At 37.3% G+C, this 19,152-nt stretch overlaps 1 protein-coding gene across 8 annotated transcripts in view; it reads left to right on the plus strand.

The window, feature by feature from the left end:
• Window positions 1-19,152, plus strand: part of PSPC1 (paraspeckle component 1) — a 93,218-nt gene that overhangs the window by 4,589 nt on the left and 69,477 nt on the right. For all 8 annotated transcript variants that reach the window (XR_009740028.1, XR_009740027.1, XR_009740026.1 and 5 more), the window contains exons 3-5: window positions 8,810-8,905; window positions 13,057-13,253; window positions 17,862-17,946. Coding sequence is in view for 5 of the 8 variants with exons in the window: in XM_061435040.1 (XP_061291024.1) it covers window positions 8,810-8,905; window positions 13,057-13,253; window positions 17,862-17,946 (378 nt within the window). In the remaining 3 variants the exon portion in view is untranslated. The remainder of the gene's footprint in view (window positions 1-8,809; window positions 8,906-13,056; window positions 13,254-17,861; window positions 17,947-19,152) is intronic.

Here is a 19,152-nt window from a genome sequence, read left to right on the forward strand (position 1 = left end):
AACGTTACATTTAATGAATGAGGTTTTAATCAGTTTTGAAATGTAATTTACATATGTTAAAATGCATCCAGTTTTGCATGTGAAGTTTAAAAAATGTATGTAGTCATTTACCCTCCACCACAATCAAGATAACATTTTCAGCATCCAACAAAAATTCTTTTTTGTCCTTTTGCAGTTACTCCTCTTATCCCTGCCTAGACTGCTCTTGATCTTTCTGTTACTATAGTTTTGTTTTTTCTTATATTTCATATAAATGAAGTTATATATTAATAGTATGTATTCTTTTGTGTGTGATTTCTTTTGCTTAGTATAATGTTTATGAGATTTCATCCATATCACTATATTAGTATTTTGTTCCTTTTTATGGCCAAATTACAACTGTGGTGACCTTTGGGTGGATGTTCACCCAAAGTTGCTTCCAACTACTGGCCTTTGTGAATAAAGCTATTACGAACATTTGTGTATAAAACTTCTTCGGAACAGTATACTTTCATGTGACTTTGGTAATACTGAGGAAGTAAATGTATGTTCCGGAGAAGGCAATGGCAACCCACTCCAGTACTGTTGCCTGGAAAATCCCATGGATGGAGGAGCCTGGTATGCTGCAGTCCATGAGGTCGATAAGAGTCGGATACGACTGAGCGACTTCACTTTTACTTTTCACTTTCATGCATTGGAGAAGGAAATGGCAACCCACTCCAGTGTTCTTGCCTGGAGAATCCCAGGGATGGGGGAGCCTAGCCTGGTGGGCTGCCGTCTATGGGGTCGCACAGAGTCGGACACGACTGAATCGACTTAGCAGCAGCAGCAGCAAATGTATGTTCAACTTTATAAGGAACTCCCAAACTGTTTTCCAGATACATGTATCATTTTACATTCCCGCTAGCAGTGAATAAGAGAGTTCTAATGATCATGTCCCCTCAGCAACACTTGAAATTTTTAGATATTCTAGTAAGTGTAGTGATGTCTCTTTGTGGTTTAAATATTGTTTTCTTAACGACTGACGATAAGTATCTTTTCATGTGCTTTTTGGATATGTGTCTTTTTGTGAAATGTCTGTTGATATTTTTGCCTTTAAAAAAAAAATTTATTTGGCTTCACCATGGCTTAGTTGTGGCATGTGGGATCTAGTTCCCTGCTACTGCTACTGCTAAGTCAGGTAAGTCATGTTCCCTGACCAGGGGTCAAATCCCGGCCCCCATGCATTGGGAGTACAGAGTCATATCCACTGGACCACAGAGAAGTTCCTTGCCTGTTTTTTAATTGGCTGGTTTGTCGTAATGTTTTTTTAACACATCTGGGTCCAGGCCTGTATTAACACTATTTCATCCCAGTCTGTGGCTTGCTTTTTAATTTTTTAAAAAAGATAATTTATTTAATTGATTTATTTGGCTGCACCTGGTCTTGGTTGCAGCAAGCAGGATCTTCCATCTTAATTGGGGCATGTGGAATCTTTAGTTGCCACATGGCAAGATTTTTAGTTGCGGCATGTTGGATTGTCCAGGGATTGAACCCAGGTCCCCTGCATTGGGACCGCAGAGTCTTAGCCACTGGACCACCAGGAAGTCCTTTTAATTTTTTTTAATCGTGTTTTTCAAAGAGCAGAAGTTGTTCTATTTTGTGAAGTCCAGTTTATCAATTTATTTTCTTACTTGGTTTGTTCCTTGGAATTTTTGTGTATGAAATCTTTGCCTTTCCTAAAGTAGCAAAGCTTTCTCGTATTTTCTTGAGAAATTTTGTAGCTTTTTGTTTAAACCTGTGATACGTTTTGAGTATGATGTGAGGTAGCAGTTCATTGCTTTAATGTTCTGGCACCATTAATTGAGAAGGTTATGATTTTCCCTTTGTTACCTTTTACCTTTATCAAATAACTGGAAACAAATTTGCTCTCTTTCCTGTTTTCTTGATCGGTATGTCTATTATGCTGTTACTGTACTTCTTAATTACTTTATACTAGACTTTGAAGTCAGATAGTAGCATCCAACTTTATTCTTTTTTTTTTTTTTAATTGTTCTGGTTATTATCATTTCTTTGTATATCCTTACTGATTTTAAAATCAGCTTGTCAATTAAAAAAGTTCTGCTGGGCTTTTGGTTGAAATTGCTTTGAATCTACAGATCATTCTGGGGAACATTAACATCTTCACAGTATCAGCCCTTTTCCAATCCATGAACGTGATGTGTTTCTCCATTTACTTAAAAATATTTTAAAGTAATTATAGTGGTCATTAAACCTGTTGCCATATTAACATGGCTTTCCTTTCAGTTTGTCCACAAGAAAGTTCTCAGTGTGCATTCTTAGTCTTCAGACTGAATTTGTAGAAGTTCCTAAGTTGATTATTGAATGGATTTCTTTTAGCTCTGGCACTTGAGCTATTGATTGGAATCATTCAAATATTTAGGGTTTGGGGAATTGGATACAAAGACAATGTAGAAAAATTGTTTTCTACCTCCAGGGAGCTTAGTTTGGTGACTTGTGAAGCATTTTTCAGTTTGTTTTTGACAGTTAAGCATTTGTGCTGAAGCTCTTGTAGAGCAGACATTTTACAGCTCTGCCAGCTTGTTCTCTTAGAGACTTTGGTCTTGTTCCCATTCCCTTTGCTTTAGAGAGATGATCTCTTTCCCTGTCATCACAGGTCTTGCCCTCACATTTCATTCACATTTTGGTAAGATATTATCTCTTAAGGGAAGCTGACTGTTTTACGTTAAAATAGCCTAATGCTTTACTCTCCAACTTAACTTTTCTTCATAGCACTTAAGGTTGCATTCTCTACCTAGAATGTAAGCTCCCCTGGGGTAGGGACTATGTCTCGTTTAACACTGTAATCCTGACACTTGTATTCTGGTATTTTCCTGGATTCTTAGTAAGTTTGCAATAGTTATTTAAAGAGTGAAGGAAGGTAAGTCCTAAAGCAGTAGGCAAGGCATGTAGTTAGTATATATTTTCTGCTGTAAGCTTTGATTAATTGCTGCTAGTTAAAGTCATAATCGGGCACTGATAAATATTTAACTATTTCTTCTTGTTCAGTCACTAAGTCATGTCAGACATTTGTGACTCCGTGGACTGCAGCATGCCAGGCTTCCTTGTCCTTCACTAATTCCTAGAGTTTGCTCAGATTAACGTCCATTGAGTCCATGATGCCATACAACTGTCTCATCCTCTGGTGCCCTCTTCTTTTGCTTTCAGTCTTTCCTAGCATCAGGGTCTTTTCCAGTGAGTCAGCCGTTCACCTCAGGTGGCCAAAGTATTTCTTACAGGTAGCTTTTAGAATACTTTATAAATGACATGCAGATGGCATCACCTGGAACTTGAGCAGCTGCACAAGGATCTTGGAGGTCTGATGATGGCCAAGAACAAACTAAAAGGGCAGAAGTCCAGAAATGTATTCCACATAACTAGCCAAAAAAGCTTTAAGGTTAAAAATAAAGTAAAACCTGTTACCACTAATCTTTAAGAATATAAACATTGTGAATGCTGAAAAAGTTAACAGTGGATAAAGCTTTTGTAGATAAACAAGAGGATAACAAAGAGGATAAACAAAGGCCTTCTCAAAAGGCCTTTGCTTTGAGCTGCTGCAGAAACAGTTGGTTTCTCAGCAGTATCGTGAAAATATACCAGTTAATGTTGATGAAGCTACAAGATTAGTGGTCCAGTTGTAATACACTGGTGATGCATCAGATTCCCCCAAAAGACCACTCAATTAACTTTTATATAAAAAAAATTTATATACAGTTTTGAGGGCTTCCATGGTGGCTCAGATGGTAAAGAATCCACCTGCAATTCAAGAGACCTGGATTCAATCCCTGGGTTGGGAAAATCCCCTGGAGAAGGAAATGGTGATCCACTGCAGTATTCTTTTTTTTTATTATTTTTATTAAAAAAATTTTTTTTTAGATTTCATGGCTGCAGTCACTATCTGCAGTGATTTTAAGTGAAAGTGAAGTCGCTCAGTCATGTCTGACTCTTTGCAACCCTATGGACTGTAGCCCACCAGGCTCCTCTGTCCCTGGGATTTTCCAGGCAAGAAAACTGGAGTGGGTTGCCATTTCCTTCTCCTGGTTCAGTATTCTTGCCTGGAGAATTCCATGGACAGAGGAGCCTGGCTGGCTACAGTCCCTGGATCACAAAGAATCAGACATGACTGATTGACTAACACTTAACACACAGCACTTAGAGGGAATGGGCAAGGTGTTGAACATTTTATCTGTCTTATTTCTTAATCACGATCACTTGGATTTCTGGAGAACTGGTTATTATTCATCCCATTTTTCAGATAAGAAAATTGACTCAGAGATGTTAAGTAATTTGCTTAAGATTTCACAGCTAATAAATGGTGGATTTCAGTCTGATGCCAAATTCCTTGCTTCTTACAGTATGCCACAGGTGGAGTGGTTTATACTTTCTGTAGATTCTTCTTGCTCAGGTCTTTTGTTAAACCTTCTCATGGAGCTCCAGATGTCCTCCCTGCTGTTTGAATACTTGGTCTCAGTTGAAGTGTTGATTTATAGAGAGGATTTTCCTGACTGCCTTATCTAAAGTGGCTTCTCTCTTATTCCTTCTGACAGTGTGGTTTTTTCTTGGCCCTAAAATGATCTTTTTATTTTCTCATGTAGGGGCGGGAGCAGTTTTTAGAAGACTTGTAGGGATTGTTTTGTTTATCCTTGGATCCCTAGCTCCAACTAGTCTTGGAACCTGTTAGGTGATCAGATTTATTGACTAACTGAATCTCACATATCTTAGTTAATACAAGTGATTTATAAAGGTGATATTACAGGGATTTTGTTTCGAAATGTAGACATCTTTTATAATTAAGATTTCTCTTGAAAATATCTCTAAATTGTCATAAAATGTATACTGTACATGGCTTTAGATAAACAGCTTTGTATACAGTATGTATAATGATTAACACATAGTTGAAAAAGTATGTATAAGTTATGTATCTATGCTGTTTTGAAATTACTAACGAGGCAGAAAAATAAAAAGGGAAAATTAAAAATTTATGATGATATACATCAGTGTCTCTTTTGCTGTCTCGTACACAGGGTTATTGTTACCATCTTTCTAAATTCCATATATATGCGTTAGTATACTGTATTGGTGTTTTTCTTTCTGGCTTACTTCACTCTGTATAATAGGCTCTAGTTTCATCCACCTCATTAGAACGATTCAAATGTATTCTTTTTAATGGCTGAGTAATACTCCATTGTGTATACGTACCACAGCTTTCTTATCCATTCATCTGCTGATGGACATCTGGGTTGCTTCCATGTCCTGGCTATTATAAACAGTGCTGCGATGAACATTGGGGTACACGTGTCTCTTTCCCTTCTGGTTTCCTCAGTGTGTATGCCCAGCAGTGGGATTGCTGGATCATAGAGGGAGAGGGTGGGAAGATTTGGGAGAATGGCATTGAAACATGTATAATATCATGTATGAAACGAGTTGCCAGTCCAGGTTCGATGCACGATACTGGATGCTTGGAGCTAGTGCACTGGGATGACCCAGAGGGATGGTATGGGGAGGTAGGAGGGAGGAGGGTTCAGGATGGGGAACACATGTATACCTGTGGCGGATTCATTTTGATATTTGGCAAAACTAATACAATTTGTAAAGTTTAAAAATTAATTAAAAAAATTTATTATTATAATGGTATGCCCACATCTTTAAACTTTAGAATCATATCTAGAGCAGCAGAAGTGCTCATGCTTAGAACTCAAATTGAGGAGGCATAATGATAATGAAAAGTGCTCAGTTTTCGAATTTTTCTTTCACTTTTTTGTTGTTGTTTTAAGAATCATTGCAGGTTAACTTAAGTGAAGATGTAGTGGTCTGTTCTTACTCTTTTCCGAATTATACCCTAAAAATTTTGTGGGAATTGCTTCCTTAGAAACAGGAAAATGTGTCTTTTAATTTCAATTTAGAGAAAGGTATTTTCCCTTTAAAGAATCCTTTAATGTTAGTGTAAATGTTACCTATCTTCACTAATTGTTAGCATTTTGTTATAGCTTTTTCATTATGGGAAATACATACATATTTTTTTTTCTTTTTTCTTTGCCAATTAATTTGAGTCAGGTGCAGAGTACAGTACTGAATTACAGTACTTGGCATGTATATCCTTTGAATATTCTCTTGCAGAACTGCAGTGTAATTGTCACACTGAGGAAACAACGCTTACCTGATATTATTTAATATTGAATGTCAGAATTTAATCTTAATTGAATATTAAAAATTTTTCCATTGCCTATCAATGTATTTTATACTTTTTAAAAAAAGTTATTTATTTATTTGGCTGCACCAGGTCTTAGTTGTGGCATGTGGGATTTAGTTTCTTGAGCAGAGATTGAACCCCGGGACCCTGCATTGTGAATGCTGAGTATTAGCCACCGGACCACCAGAGAAGTCCTGGGTCTTACTTTCTTACATAAAAATACTATATTGTTTAAATTTTTTCACAGTTGAACATTTATCAGTTTTACAGTCAAGGTAATGATTAATTTAGGGGCAGCGTGAGAAGGAAAAGGTATCACAACAATTCCAGATTTAACACATGGTTGTCAGTCTTTTTTTCTATATAATATTTACCTATGTTTGTAGAAGGAGTAAATTAAATAATTACATGTATAAACAAAATTTTTAAAAATTACTTATTTGGCTCTGCTGGGTCTTTGTTGCTGCATGGGCTTTTCTCTAGTGGTGGTGCATTTTGGGCTTCAGTAGTTGGAGCTCCCTAGCTCTAGAACATAGGCTCAGTAGTTGTGGTGCATTGGCTCAGTTGCTCCAGGGCCTGTAGGATCTTCCTGGATCAGGGCTCAAACCTGTGTCTCCTGCATTGGCAGGCAGATTCTTTACTTACTGAGCCACCAGGAAAGTCCTATAGACAAAATTTAAGTTAGCTTTTCCTTCTTTCTTTTTTTTGCCACATTGCCCAAATCTTGTGGGGTGTGGATTCTTAGTTCCCTCATCAGAGATTGAACCTAGGTCCTCAGCAGTGAGAACTTGGAGTCCTTATGTTAAGTTTAAAACTTAAATAAACAAAGTCGGTTGGACACAGGAATGGTGCATACAGTGAAACCATAAATGTTCACATTTTAGCACGTATCCCAATAAAACAAGACACGGTCCCTTAAAGATGTCCCTTGTATACAACATGCATGGTCTTAATATGATGAATGGTTGTGTGATCCTTACTCACTCGTGTATCTCTTGAGAAATGGAATAGTGGAAATAGATGTAAATATATAACATTAGTGTGTGTTTGTCAAGTTCTCTGCTAGAGAACTTGTAGAAAAGTATCTAGTGGCCACATTTATGTTGAAATTGAATTTTTTTTCCTTGGCCAAGCCTTGCAGCATCTGGGATCTTAGTTCCCTAACCAGGGGTTGAACCCTTCCCCCAGTGTGTTGGGAGCATAGAGTCTTAACCACTGGACCTCCAGGGAAGTCCCTGAAGTTGGAATTGTATAACACTTAATTACTCAGGTGTAGTTCTTACCTGGCTCTATTACTCTTTGAATGTTGGTGGCCCTGCCTCAGCTTCTAGGGGGGTAAGTGGTCCGTATGATGTGTCTTCCTTTTGTCCTTGGGCCCTTTTGGGTCCTCTTAGAAGTACCACATCCTCCTGTGGGCTGGGTGGGTTCAGTTCTCAGCTGCTTTCTCAAACTTCACTGAGTTGTGTGAACTCTCTGAGGCTGTATTTACTCATTCTTTATTACATTTCTGTTTTTACTTCTTGGACATGAGGTCTCAGACTGGAGAATGAGGCCTGTAAGTTCCTTTTCTTTTGGGTTTCCACTCACTTTACCTGAGGTTTCTAATTGCATTGTTTTCATTACTCCGAGGTATTCTACACGTGCTTGTAATTCTTTTTCTCTATCAAATGTCTCACTAGCTCAGGAATAATTTTTTATGTGACCATTGTATAGCTTTACTTTCCATATAGAGAAGGATTTAGTCTCTGTTAATCTCTGGGTCTTTATAAAGGGAAAGAAATATTTTGAACCCTGAAAGCTCCTTCACCTCTCTAGCTCCTCTGTTAACACCTCAGAAGTTAGCCATGATTTTTTTTCTCTTTAAAGCATCTCTGTTCATTTTTCAGACTTGCTTTCATGCTGAGAGACTGATAGCAAGGAAACTTTAATATTAGTATGTCATCTCCTCCACTTATTTCTCTTGTCTTTCCTCAGTGAGCCTTCCCTTCCTTAGGAAAACAATACAGAAGGAGGGTTTCCAGGTCAGCTCTTTGATCATCTACTCTTCTTGTCCCCACACCCCATTTCTTCCTTGATTTGTTGCTTCTGGCTGCCCCTCTACACCCCCTTCCCTTTTGCTTGACTGATATCTTTTAGGCTGATATATTTTAAGTTTTAGAAAGACTTTTCCTTTTGAGACTGGTTGGACAATGGAAGGTTGGGAGCTGGGTGGAGTTGGGAGTTTGAGGCCATGGAGGGGATGGGAGTCCGGGTATGTGTGTGGATGAGACACACAGTAGAGTTGGATACTTGCTCCTCTGCGTTGCTCTTTGTAGAAGTTAACTGCAGTGGTCAGGCAGGTCTATGTTGATGTTTTTTTCTGTGGTCCCGAATAGACTCCATGCTCTAAAAATAAGCACTCATCTTTGACTTATATGTTCACCTGTGTTGGTGCAGCCAGTGTTTATTGACTGATTTTGTGTGTATATGTGATACTTACTAAGACTTTTTTCTCAGATAAATTTTCCAAGTATGTATCTTGGAATTATTATAAAAGATTTCTAGGAGGATTTTAGTTCTAGATACTGTTTTAATTCTTATTAATGCTTTTTACCTGTCCAGGACCCCTCGTCCGGTCATTGTGGAGCCCATGGAACAGTTTGATGATGAAGATGGTTTGCCAGAGAAACTAATGCAGAAAACTCAGCAGTATCATAAGTAAGATTTTATAAGAAGATAAATTCTGATAAATTTAGAATGTGCTTTCAAGGGTGTTTATTACTTTACATTTGTTATTGAATATTGTTGGATTATAAGGTGTTTTATTTAGTCTTGTTAGCCAGTAACAATCTGGTTAATAGAGTGGGCTGGTCTACATGGAATGCTAGTTTTCTTGTGTATATTGTTAAAAGGTTAACTTGACTTCGAAAAGTTCAACTTTTATAACTGGGGCATGGGTGGGTTCCATAAGCGTATACTGTCTGTAGTACCTATGCCAGAGAAACAGTGAATTTTAGATGCAAAAGTTTCTGTATTGAGTATGCTACAGGTATATTATGAATTAAGAGGAGACTTTGTCAGGAGTAGAAAGATGATTCTAGTTAAAGAACTTGGGAAAGGGTAAGAATTCTTCTTTTTTTAAAAGTTTATTAATCTGTGGTATCTACCAAAGTTGTGTGTGTGTGTATGCATGCATGCTCTGTCAGTCGTGTCCTGCTCAACCCCATGGACTACAGACTGTCAGGCTCCTCTGTCTATGGGATTTTTCCAGGCAGGAATACTGGAGTGGGTTGCCATTTCCTTCTCCAAAGAATTCTTAGAGATGAAAAAGAAAAATAACCTTTTAACAATTACTTTTCATTCAGTGTGGTTCAGATATTTTTATGTAAGCTGACTGTGTGAATACATTGTGTTGTTCTTAACTACTAAGTTGTTTATTATAATAAGTAAGACTGTAGTGAACTTCCCTGATGATCCCATTAGTTAAGACTCTGTGCTTCCAAAGCAGGGGCCGCTGGTTTGATCCCTGGTCAGAGAACTAAGATCTCACATGCTATGTGATGTGACTGAAAAACAAAAAACACTGTAATATTTGCGTGCATGAACCTAAATATTGGACTGCCTTTGTGCTAGGCACTGTCCTAGATGCTGCCAGTGCCCTCATGATGCTTACCTTTCTAGTGGCAGGGCTACACAATAAATACTGAACCAAAGAATAATGTTTTAATAAATACACTAAGTAGTGAGAAATACCATTTAAAACCACTAAAGTGAGGTATGATGCTAAGATCAAACAGTATGCATATTTAATGGTGATTAATTCTGGTAGATGGTTCTCCCAAAATATTATACCAATTTATACTCATTGGTGTATGCATAAAAGTATTTATTTCTCTTCATCCTGACCAAAAAATGGTTATGATTTTAAGATTTGATAGTTTGTGTTCAAAATAACGTTTTACACATGTTTTAATAGCACTCTTTGATTTTAGACTGGTTTTCTCCTTGTAGTTGATTTAAATGACAAATGTGGGTGCTTTTTTATTGATTGATTTGGCTTTTGTTGTAGCACACAGATTCTATAGTTGTGACTGGAGGGCTTTAGTAGCTCCACGACATTTGAGATCTTAATTCCCCGACCAGGGATTGAACCCACGTCCCCTGCATTGCAGGACAGATTCTTAAATACTGGACCACCAGGGAAGTCCCTGGGTGCTTATTTTTAACTGGTGTTGGAGATGTATCAATGAACAGAATAAACCAGAAATTCTTGCTATGTGGCAGAGTAGGTAGCCTGTTCCTTCTCCAGCAGATCTTCCTGACCCAGGAATTGAGCCAAGGTCTCTGGTATTGCAGGCAGATTCTTTACCAACTGAGCTATCATGGAAGCCCTTGGGAAGAAGGGGGTAAACAATAAAATAAAGATGGCAGAAAACCAGGGAAAAGTGGGTGTAGGGGAGCAGAAGATTGTGCCTCTTTTTATACAGGTGGTTAAGGAAGCTTTTGTGAGGGTAGTATTTGATTCACAACTTGAAAGCGGGGGTAGGGGGAAGGGGGTGGGAGGTGAGGGCACCAGATGGGATAGGGATCTCAGTCAGCTGAGGGGTACGGCTCTGCAGGCTTTGGGGGAGGACTGGCATGGTGCAGGTGCAGTGAAGAGGCTAGGTTAACTGGACCAGGGTGAGTATGGGGAGCCTTGTAGCGATCAAGAGGATTTAGGACATAGTGGGAGGAGTGTAGACTGTGGGGCTTGTGGTCTATTGAACTAACTTTGACTTCTGTGATTCATGTGAAAGGAAGAAGCAGGATAGTGATTTAATTTTAAATTTAAAGCAGCTTTGTAACTGCTCTGTTATAATAGATTATAAAGAGCCAATGGTGGGATTGGGGGGGTAAGTTTAGGATCCTGCTGACAGGAAGTGGTTACAATGGTGATGACCAGAAGTGGTCAGATTCTGAATGTGGTTTGAAACTAGATTGGATATTGCTGATGGATATGGAGATGTGGGAGAAAGAGAGTTAAAAGAGTGATGATGAGGTTTTTGGCCTAAGTAACTGGAAAGTATAGACTTGCTAGTGACTGACATGGAGAACCTGGAGGAGTTGATTTGGGGGAGTAGGATCAGGAACCTTGTTTTGGGATCTGTTGTCAAGATAGTTGGATTTGTGTCTGGAATTCAGATGTGCTGTTTGGGCTCAAGTTACCAGTGTGATGGAAAAGAATGTCAAAGGACCAACTCCAGATTGCTCATTTGACAGAAGTTGGGAAGGTCAAAAGGAATCAACAGAGACTGAGTGGGAGCAGTGGGAGGGACACCCAGCAGAATGTGTCCTAGAAGCAAGGGATTGGTAGTAATCAGTTGTAACTCAGCCATGTAAATTTCTCTTAAATGCTGTTTCTCAAAGGCTTACATTTAATTTCCTATTCATTTGATTTCTGGTTATAGCTTATTACAGATTTTAAGTAGAGCATCCTTTTGCATTCAGGAATTAGAGAACTGAAATTATAAAGGTGTTAAAAGAAGTAGAATTTATAGATTGTACTTGTTTATTGGAAAAAAAAAAACAAAACCAAAATCAAACTTGTTTATATAATGACTTAATTATTCCAGCAAATATTACATGATCTCATGATATTTTTAAACTTTACTGCTAAAGAGTTATGCTCTGAAGGGAATATTCATGAAACTTAAGAGTCAAGATTCAAATTCAGCTCTGGTGCCCCCAAATCCATATTGTTTCTAATAGTGTTTCTTTTGGGAGAAAATGAAGTTTTTATATTTATTACTGTAGTCAACACCTGACTTAGGAACTGCTAACTAATAAACAGTTCTTTCAGAAAAATTAGTGGGTGGTGGATCTCTCTATTCCTTTCCCTTTTCCAGTCAGTGCTTTAAAAAGAAAAAGATCCAAGTCTATTTTTAGGTCTGGAATCCCTTGATCATGGTTAACTTTGATTTTATCTACCCCCTGAATATCTTTGAAGCTGTTTCTTGTCACTATGTTTTCCCTCTGTGACAACCTCCTCCTCTATCTCCCAACTTTGTCCCATCCACCATCTTCCCCTCCCCATCCCCAAATAAAAGTTAAAATTTATGATTACAAGGCATCTGTAGTTTTATTGGTGGGTGAGAATTGTGTTCTTATAAAAATACTTTTGAATAATTGAAATTCTTTGAATGTTGGGTACATTCATAGGTCTTCATTTAAAAGATTTTTTTCCCCGTCATACATTCATTCATTCATTTAAGAAATCAATACTAAATGTGTACAATGTGCTAGGTATGTGCTAGGTACTTAGGTACAGTGGCTTACAGGAATTTCATATACTCATTGAGTTTACAGTCTAGCAAGGCAAACAAGTGTAAAACAATTTGAAGTAAATTAGGCCTGTATTATTTGGTGTAGCCAATTAACCTGGCACATAACACTCAACAAACTGTTTCTGCTTTATTACTGTCCCTAAAAGTTATTACTTTTAGAAAAATCTGACTTCAGACCATTAACTTGGGGGACATTTGCTTCATATGTTACAGACTGCCTTATATAAAATTGTTGATTGAAAACCAAAAAGGCCTTATTGGAGGTGGTAATTTGGGGAGTGCAGGTTGTAGTATCTTGTTGTCTTGGTTTGAATCCTGGTTCTATTGCTTATTAATTAGTTGGGCATCTTTGGGCAGTTTCTTAAACTTAGGCTTGTTAAAGTGCTTGACAGCATTGCTGTGAAGTATTTCTTGGAGGTTACTTTTCAGATAGTGCCATGAACACTATGCAAGCTTAGTTAATGGTAATGCTTGTTGTTCTTATATGTTGTTTTAGTTTTTAAACATATGTTTAAAAACTTTTAATGTCTTTTCATGTAAACTTAGGGAAAGAGAACAGCCACCACGTTTTGCTCAGCCTGGGACATTTGAATTTGAGTATGCATCTCGATGGAAGGCTCTGGATGAAATGGAGAAGCAGCAGCGCGAGCAGGTTGACAGAAACATCCGAGAAGCCAAAGAGAAACTGGAGGCGGAGATGGAAGCGGCCCGGCACGAGCACCAGCTGATGCTTATGCGGCAAGGTACTTTTCTCATTGATAACTGTTACTATTGAAGTTGCTAGTTAAGAGTTTCAAGACAGTTCAAACTCAAAATACTAGAAATAAAATTTTTGCTTTTCTGAGAGAACTTTCTTATGGAAAAAAAAAATTATTAAAAAAGCTGACTATTTAAGATTCTTATTACGTGTCAAAAGATTACAGATGGATGTTCCTTGGCAGAGATGAAAAAGATTTCAGGTTTGCTGATGGATATGGGAATTTAGGAAGACTAAATTCTTAGTATTTTGCAAGAACGCTTTGAACACTTGAGACAGGGCTAACTGAATTTTTTGTGTGTGTGATTTTTTTGTTGTTAACTGAATTTTTAAGAGCACTCATAGTAGGTGTTATGCATAACATACGTTTATTAATATTCACTGGTCAGATACTTAATGTGACAAGCTGCTTAAGTATATATCAGAAGCTTAACTTTTTCCCATCCTTGTTTCTAGGTTTCTTATTATGTCTGCTTAATATTCTCTCTCCCCTTTGTTCTTTTCTGTTAATACTCCATGTAATTTTTTCTGATTCTTCCTATCACTTTTCCATTTTCCATAAAACTTTTTATTTATTTTTTCCTTTAAATTTTTTTTTTGGCTGTGCTGTGTGGTTTGCAGGATCTTAGCTTCCTGACCAGGGATTGAAATTGTGCTCATGCAGTAAAAGTGTGCAGTCCTAACCACTGAACCACCAGGGAATTGCCAGAATTTTGCATTTCTTTAAAGCATCTAATTGCTTTCTACTTTGCTCTTAAATTTTTTGCCTTTTTTTTTTAAATTTAGTATTTCACTAAATCTTTATCTCCCCTGGAGGAGGAAAATTGCAACCTACACCAGTATGCTTGCCTGGAAAATCCCATGGACAGAGGAGCTGGTGGGCTACAGTCCATGGGATCGCAAAAGAGTTGGACACGACTTAATGACTACAACAATAACAACAGAACCTTTATCTATCTTTTCTTGGCTGCCCGTCAGAGATGAAGGTGCTACAGATAGCTGCCTGGTTTCTGTGGCAGCCTTCTTTCTTTTATATATTTATACATTGTTTTTATTTTTTATGAAGTGAAGTGTGAAATAATTTTACTGACTCAACTAGTCTTTTTTTTTCTGTACAGCGTTTGGGATCTTAGTTCCTTGACCAGGGATTGAACCTGTGCACTCTACATTGAGAGCACAGAGTCTCAACCACTGGACCACCAGGGAAGTTTGCAGAGGCTTTCTTATTGGAGTTTATGTCATCTAATCTTGGCCTCCTCTAAACTATTCTTTATACTAGAGCCAGTATTTTCTTTTATTTATGTATTTATTTTAATTGGAGGCTAATTACTTTACATTATTGTAGTGGTTTTTGCCATACATTGACATGAATCAGCCATTTGGTCAGCATTCATCTGTAAATCTTTATATGGTAGATTATCATTTTCTTTAGTATAAAATCCACTTTAGCTTTTTTTAGCCTGTTCATTACATGTTTTGGAGAAGGAAATGGCAACCCACTCCAGTATTCTGGTCTGGAGAATTCCGTGGACAGAAGAGCTTGGTGGGCTGCAGTCCATGGGGTTGCAAAGAGTTGGACACGACTGAGCGACTAACACAATTAGTTCATGTTTTTGAAGCAGTTTCAGTCAAGTCACTGAATAACTGCTGGTGCCAAGTAAGTTAAAATCCAGCTCAGCAAATAACAGAAACTAGTCAGATATTTTTGGTTTCTTTTGGTACCCTAAACCTAATGTTTCTGTAAAGTCACTCTTTTTCTAATAAAATTTAACTCATTCATATCATACACTAGTATGTTTAAATATATACGGTAAGTCCTCTCAATAGGAATCTTAAAGTTGCAAGCTTTCAAAGATGTGTTCCATCTGCATCAAGTGTGAGTGAAATTGCAGCTTGCCCTGTTTCCTATTGCTGACGACTCCTCAGCTCTACCATCTCCCATCTTCTTTCCCTCCTCCAGTCGTAACTCTTCTTGCCTGTTATTTTTAATACTCATTATTTTATTTATATTTATAATCTTTGAAAAAATACCTCCTTTTGGTTGTGTTAGGTCTTCGTTGCTGCATGTAGGCTTTCTCTAGTGTCGGTGAGCCGGGGCTGCTCTTTGTGGTGGTGTGTGGGCTTCTCATTGTGTTGGCTTCTCTAGTTGCGCATCATGGGCTCCAGGGCACACAGGCTTTAGTAGTTGTGGCTCACAGGCGCTCATTAATTGTGGCTTGTGGGTTCTAGGCTCAGAAGTTGTAGTGCAAGTGCTTAGTTGCTCCATGGCATGTGGTATCTTCTTGGAGTGGGGTTTGAACAACTGTGTCCACTGCATTGGCAGGCAGATTCTTTACCACTGGACCACCAGGGAAGCCTCCTGGATTATTATAATTATTTTTTTTTTTTAAGAAGAATTCCTGTGAGTGTTATTTACTGGATTAAAGGATAAAAAACACCTCAGGTTACATATTTTTTGGGTAATACTTTCCTCCAGAAGTACATTATTATGGCGGTATACAAATATATAACTTTTTGTGAAATTTCAGAAACTTTGGGTATTAGCAACTTAAAGGAATTAATTTGGAAGATACAAAATGTTGTAAGTTGATCGTGCTCCTGCTTCATATTAGATAGTGTGTTTATCAGATAATTTGATTGTCAGATCCTTTGAGCTAATTATTGTACCCTGTTCTGGTGAGGAAGCATGATCTGAGAGGGCAAAGCAGCTTTCTTAACTGGCCCAGCTTAAAAGAAGAAAATTCAGTTTTCAGGAAATATTCATGCTCTTTTCTTACTCCTTTTCATGGAAGAAAATATAGTATATATTTTTATATATTATATATATATTTTATATATTTTATATTTTTATATATTTTATATATTTTATATTACTATGTATGTTCCTGTTTTAAGAGCAGCAAACCTAGAAAATCAATAAAATTGTTAAAGGATACACTGTATTGACTTCTTAGTTAATGATAGTAAGATATTTGCCTTGCCATGTTTTGTCTTATTGAAGCATTTCCCCTTAGGAATATAAATAGACTGTATATTTTTGGTCTTTACCAGTCTCACCAGCTATAGAAATTATATGACAGTTATGGGCTCTCAATATTGGTTGTATAATGAAGTCATCTAGGGAGCTTCAAAAAAGAAAAAACTCATAGCTGGTTCACATCCCAAGAGATTTTGATTTAACTGATCTGTGGTTAAAAGGCACTTGAGCAGTTCTGATGAGCTAGTAAGGTTCACAGTTAATGGTAAAAATGTTAGAAGATCATTGTCGTCATGTTTTTTAGATAGCTAAATGTTATCTGAATCACCTGGTTCCTGGTGCATATAGACTTTCCTTGAGCAGAGTCCCCAAATTTTTTTTTTAAATTTTTGTTTTTTTAAGTTTCTCAATTGAGACTGAACATCCAGGTCTGGGATGTGGCATTTTGGAAGGAGCTTTGGAATACTGAGAGATTTGGCTATATATCCCAGTGAACCATATCATGCCTAGATGACTAGAGCCATATAATCTGTCTGAATCTTTTTTTGTTTACATAATTAATACATAATTCAATCTTTTTTAACCTTCAGGGAGGATAATAACTACCTTTTTATAATTATGATGCCCCTGTTGTTATAGTTAAGATGTTAGAATTATTTGCCTGTGGGATTTTAACTTGAACCATTAGGATTATAAGAATTCTGAATATAGTATTTTATTAAGAAATATTTGAGATAATTTATGTTCATTTTAGAAATTTGAGATAACGTGGTTATAGGAAAAAGAAAACCAATAATTGTGTTATCTGGAGTACTTATATATATTTTAAAATATATTTATTAGTGCATGCATGCATGTATAATTTGGTAGGATAGTACAAAGATATTTTTAACACTTGGGAGGTTTATCAACTGCTTCTCAAATGGGCATCTTTCGTTGTGTTGCTTCACTCTGAAAGCCTTGTTCTTGATAATGTGACATGAGTTCGTGACAGTGGGAATGCTTGTCCTGTTTAAAGTGGGCTTGTTCACATCAGTGTTCAGCCCTTTTTCCCCTTTCAGGAACCGTCCCCTCTTTTCTTCATGTGACGCTGACTTGATGCAGGAGGAAACGTGCTCATAGTGTTGGGAGGGATGTTTTGGGGTTTTATGCTGTGTCCAATCCCATTTTTCCTACTGTTCCTGGTCTGATGCTTAATCTGCCCTCTGCTGATGCTTCCCAAGGTATCATTTTGGGCTTCGAGCTTGCTGCTGAAAAAAATTGTAATTGCTTAAAACTGTGTAAATGAAAATGTAGCTATTCATTCTATTTTTAGTATGTTCCAGACCCTGTGTTAAAGCAGTTACTACCCATTTTAATTTTTTAGCATAAGGGTAGATTTTATTTTCTTCATATACCTGAAGAAATGGGCCCAGGAATGATATTGATCTGGTTCATTACAAGCTTATAATTTTTCATTGTAGAATGGTGCGGTAAGACTTTAAAAAGAGAAGCTAGGTGCATGAGTATAAATAAGTTACTATATATATTGCCAGTCTTGGAGAACCTTTATGCTTATAGATGTAAAAATACAGAAGAAGAAGCTAAAAATATTAATCTGTAGTCAATATTTTGTAGATTTAATGAGGCGTCAAGAGGAACTCAGACGTTTGGAAGAACTCAGAAATCAAGAGCTACAAAAACGAAAGCAAATACAGCTGAGGTAAAGAACATCGTTATAACATATATATGAATATATGTAGCTTTTATTGCGTATGTTATTAATAAAACTCCAATGTCTGTTATTGACAAGTTGTATTTAATATTAATAACAGAATTGTCCATTTTTGACTACAGTTATGGGATTACTAACAGTCTCCCATAATTCATTATTCTATCAATATGATTGTTTCTAGCCAGTTGTGGACACTTCACAGACACTGTGAACTTAGAGGGCTTAGGCATTATTTCATACAATTTATTGTAAAAATGGACTGTGCTTTACTGGACTGTTTTTCTATAGATGCATATATTTGCATTCTTAGTTTTGATTTTTCCATGTGTTTAAGACTGGTTTGAATGCCATTATTCATTTTTGTTCTTCTGATAATTTACTTAAAAAAGATAATCTGGTGGTGGAATCCACGGTGAAAACAATATGAGCATCAGAGATCTCAGTACATGATAGACAACTGTGACAGGCAACTTAAAATCTTTTAGGTTAAGGAAGGAAGTTTAAGGGAGTAGTTGATCTAAGATGTGGAAAGAAATAGTAACAATTTTTCTTGCATCTGCAAGATTTAATTGTAAAATACAAGATAAATATTACTCTTACATGTTTCAACAGTCTTAATTAGGAATTGTAAGCACGGCTATGATAGATTAAAGCAAGCTTAAAATTTTGTTTTGAAAGTGCCGTTAAAGTACTAAGTGCTGTGATGGGAAGTAAGGTGATCATGGGAAATGAAAGAAAGTGAAAAGCTATTAATGAGTTTGACGTGTCCTCAGGGTCTGGAGGTAGATGGTATATTCGTATAGTATATTTTTTTCAACTTTGTACCTGATGATACCAGTGTATGTGTGTTTCTGTATTAGGACTACTCTGATTTTACTCTAACCTGCTGCTGCTGCTAAGTCACTTCAGTCATGTCCCAACTCTGTGCGACCCCATAGACGGCAGCCCACCAGGCTCCCCCGTCCCTGAGATTCTCCAGGCAAGAACACTGGATTGGGTTGCCATTTCCTTCTCCAGTGCATGAAAGTGAAAAGTGAAAGTGAAGTCGCTCAGTCGTGTCCGACTCTTAGTGACTCCATGGACTGCAGCCTACCAGGTTCCTCCGTCCATGGGATTTTCCAGGCAAGGGTACTGGAGTGGGGTGCCATTGCCTTCTCCGTACTCTAACCTACTTACTCTCAATTTATAGTACTT

This window comes from Bos javanicus, chromosome 12 (assembly GCF_032452875.1).
Source record: "Bos javanicus breed banteng chromosome 12, ARS-OSU_banteng_1.0, whole genome shotgun sequence".
NCBI classification, from domain to species: Eukaryota; Metazoa; Chordata; class Mammalia; order Artiodactyla; family Bovidae; genus Bos; species Bos javanicus.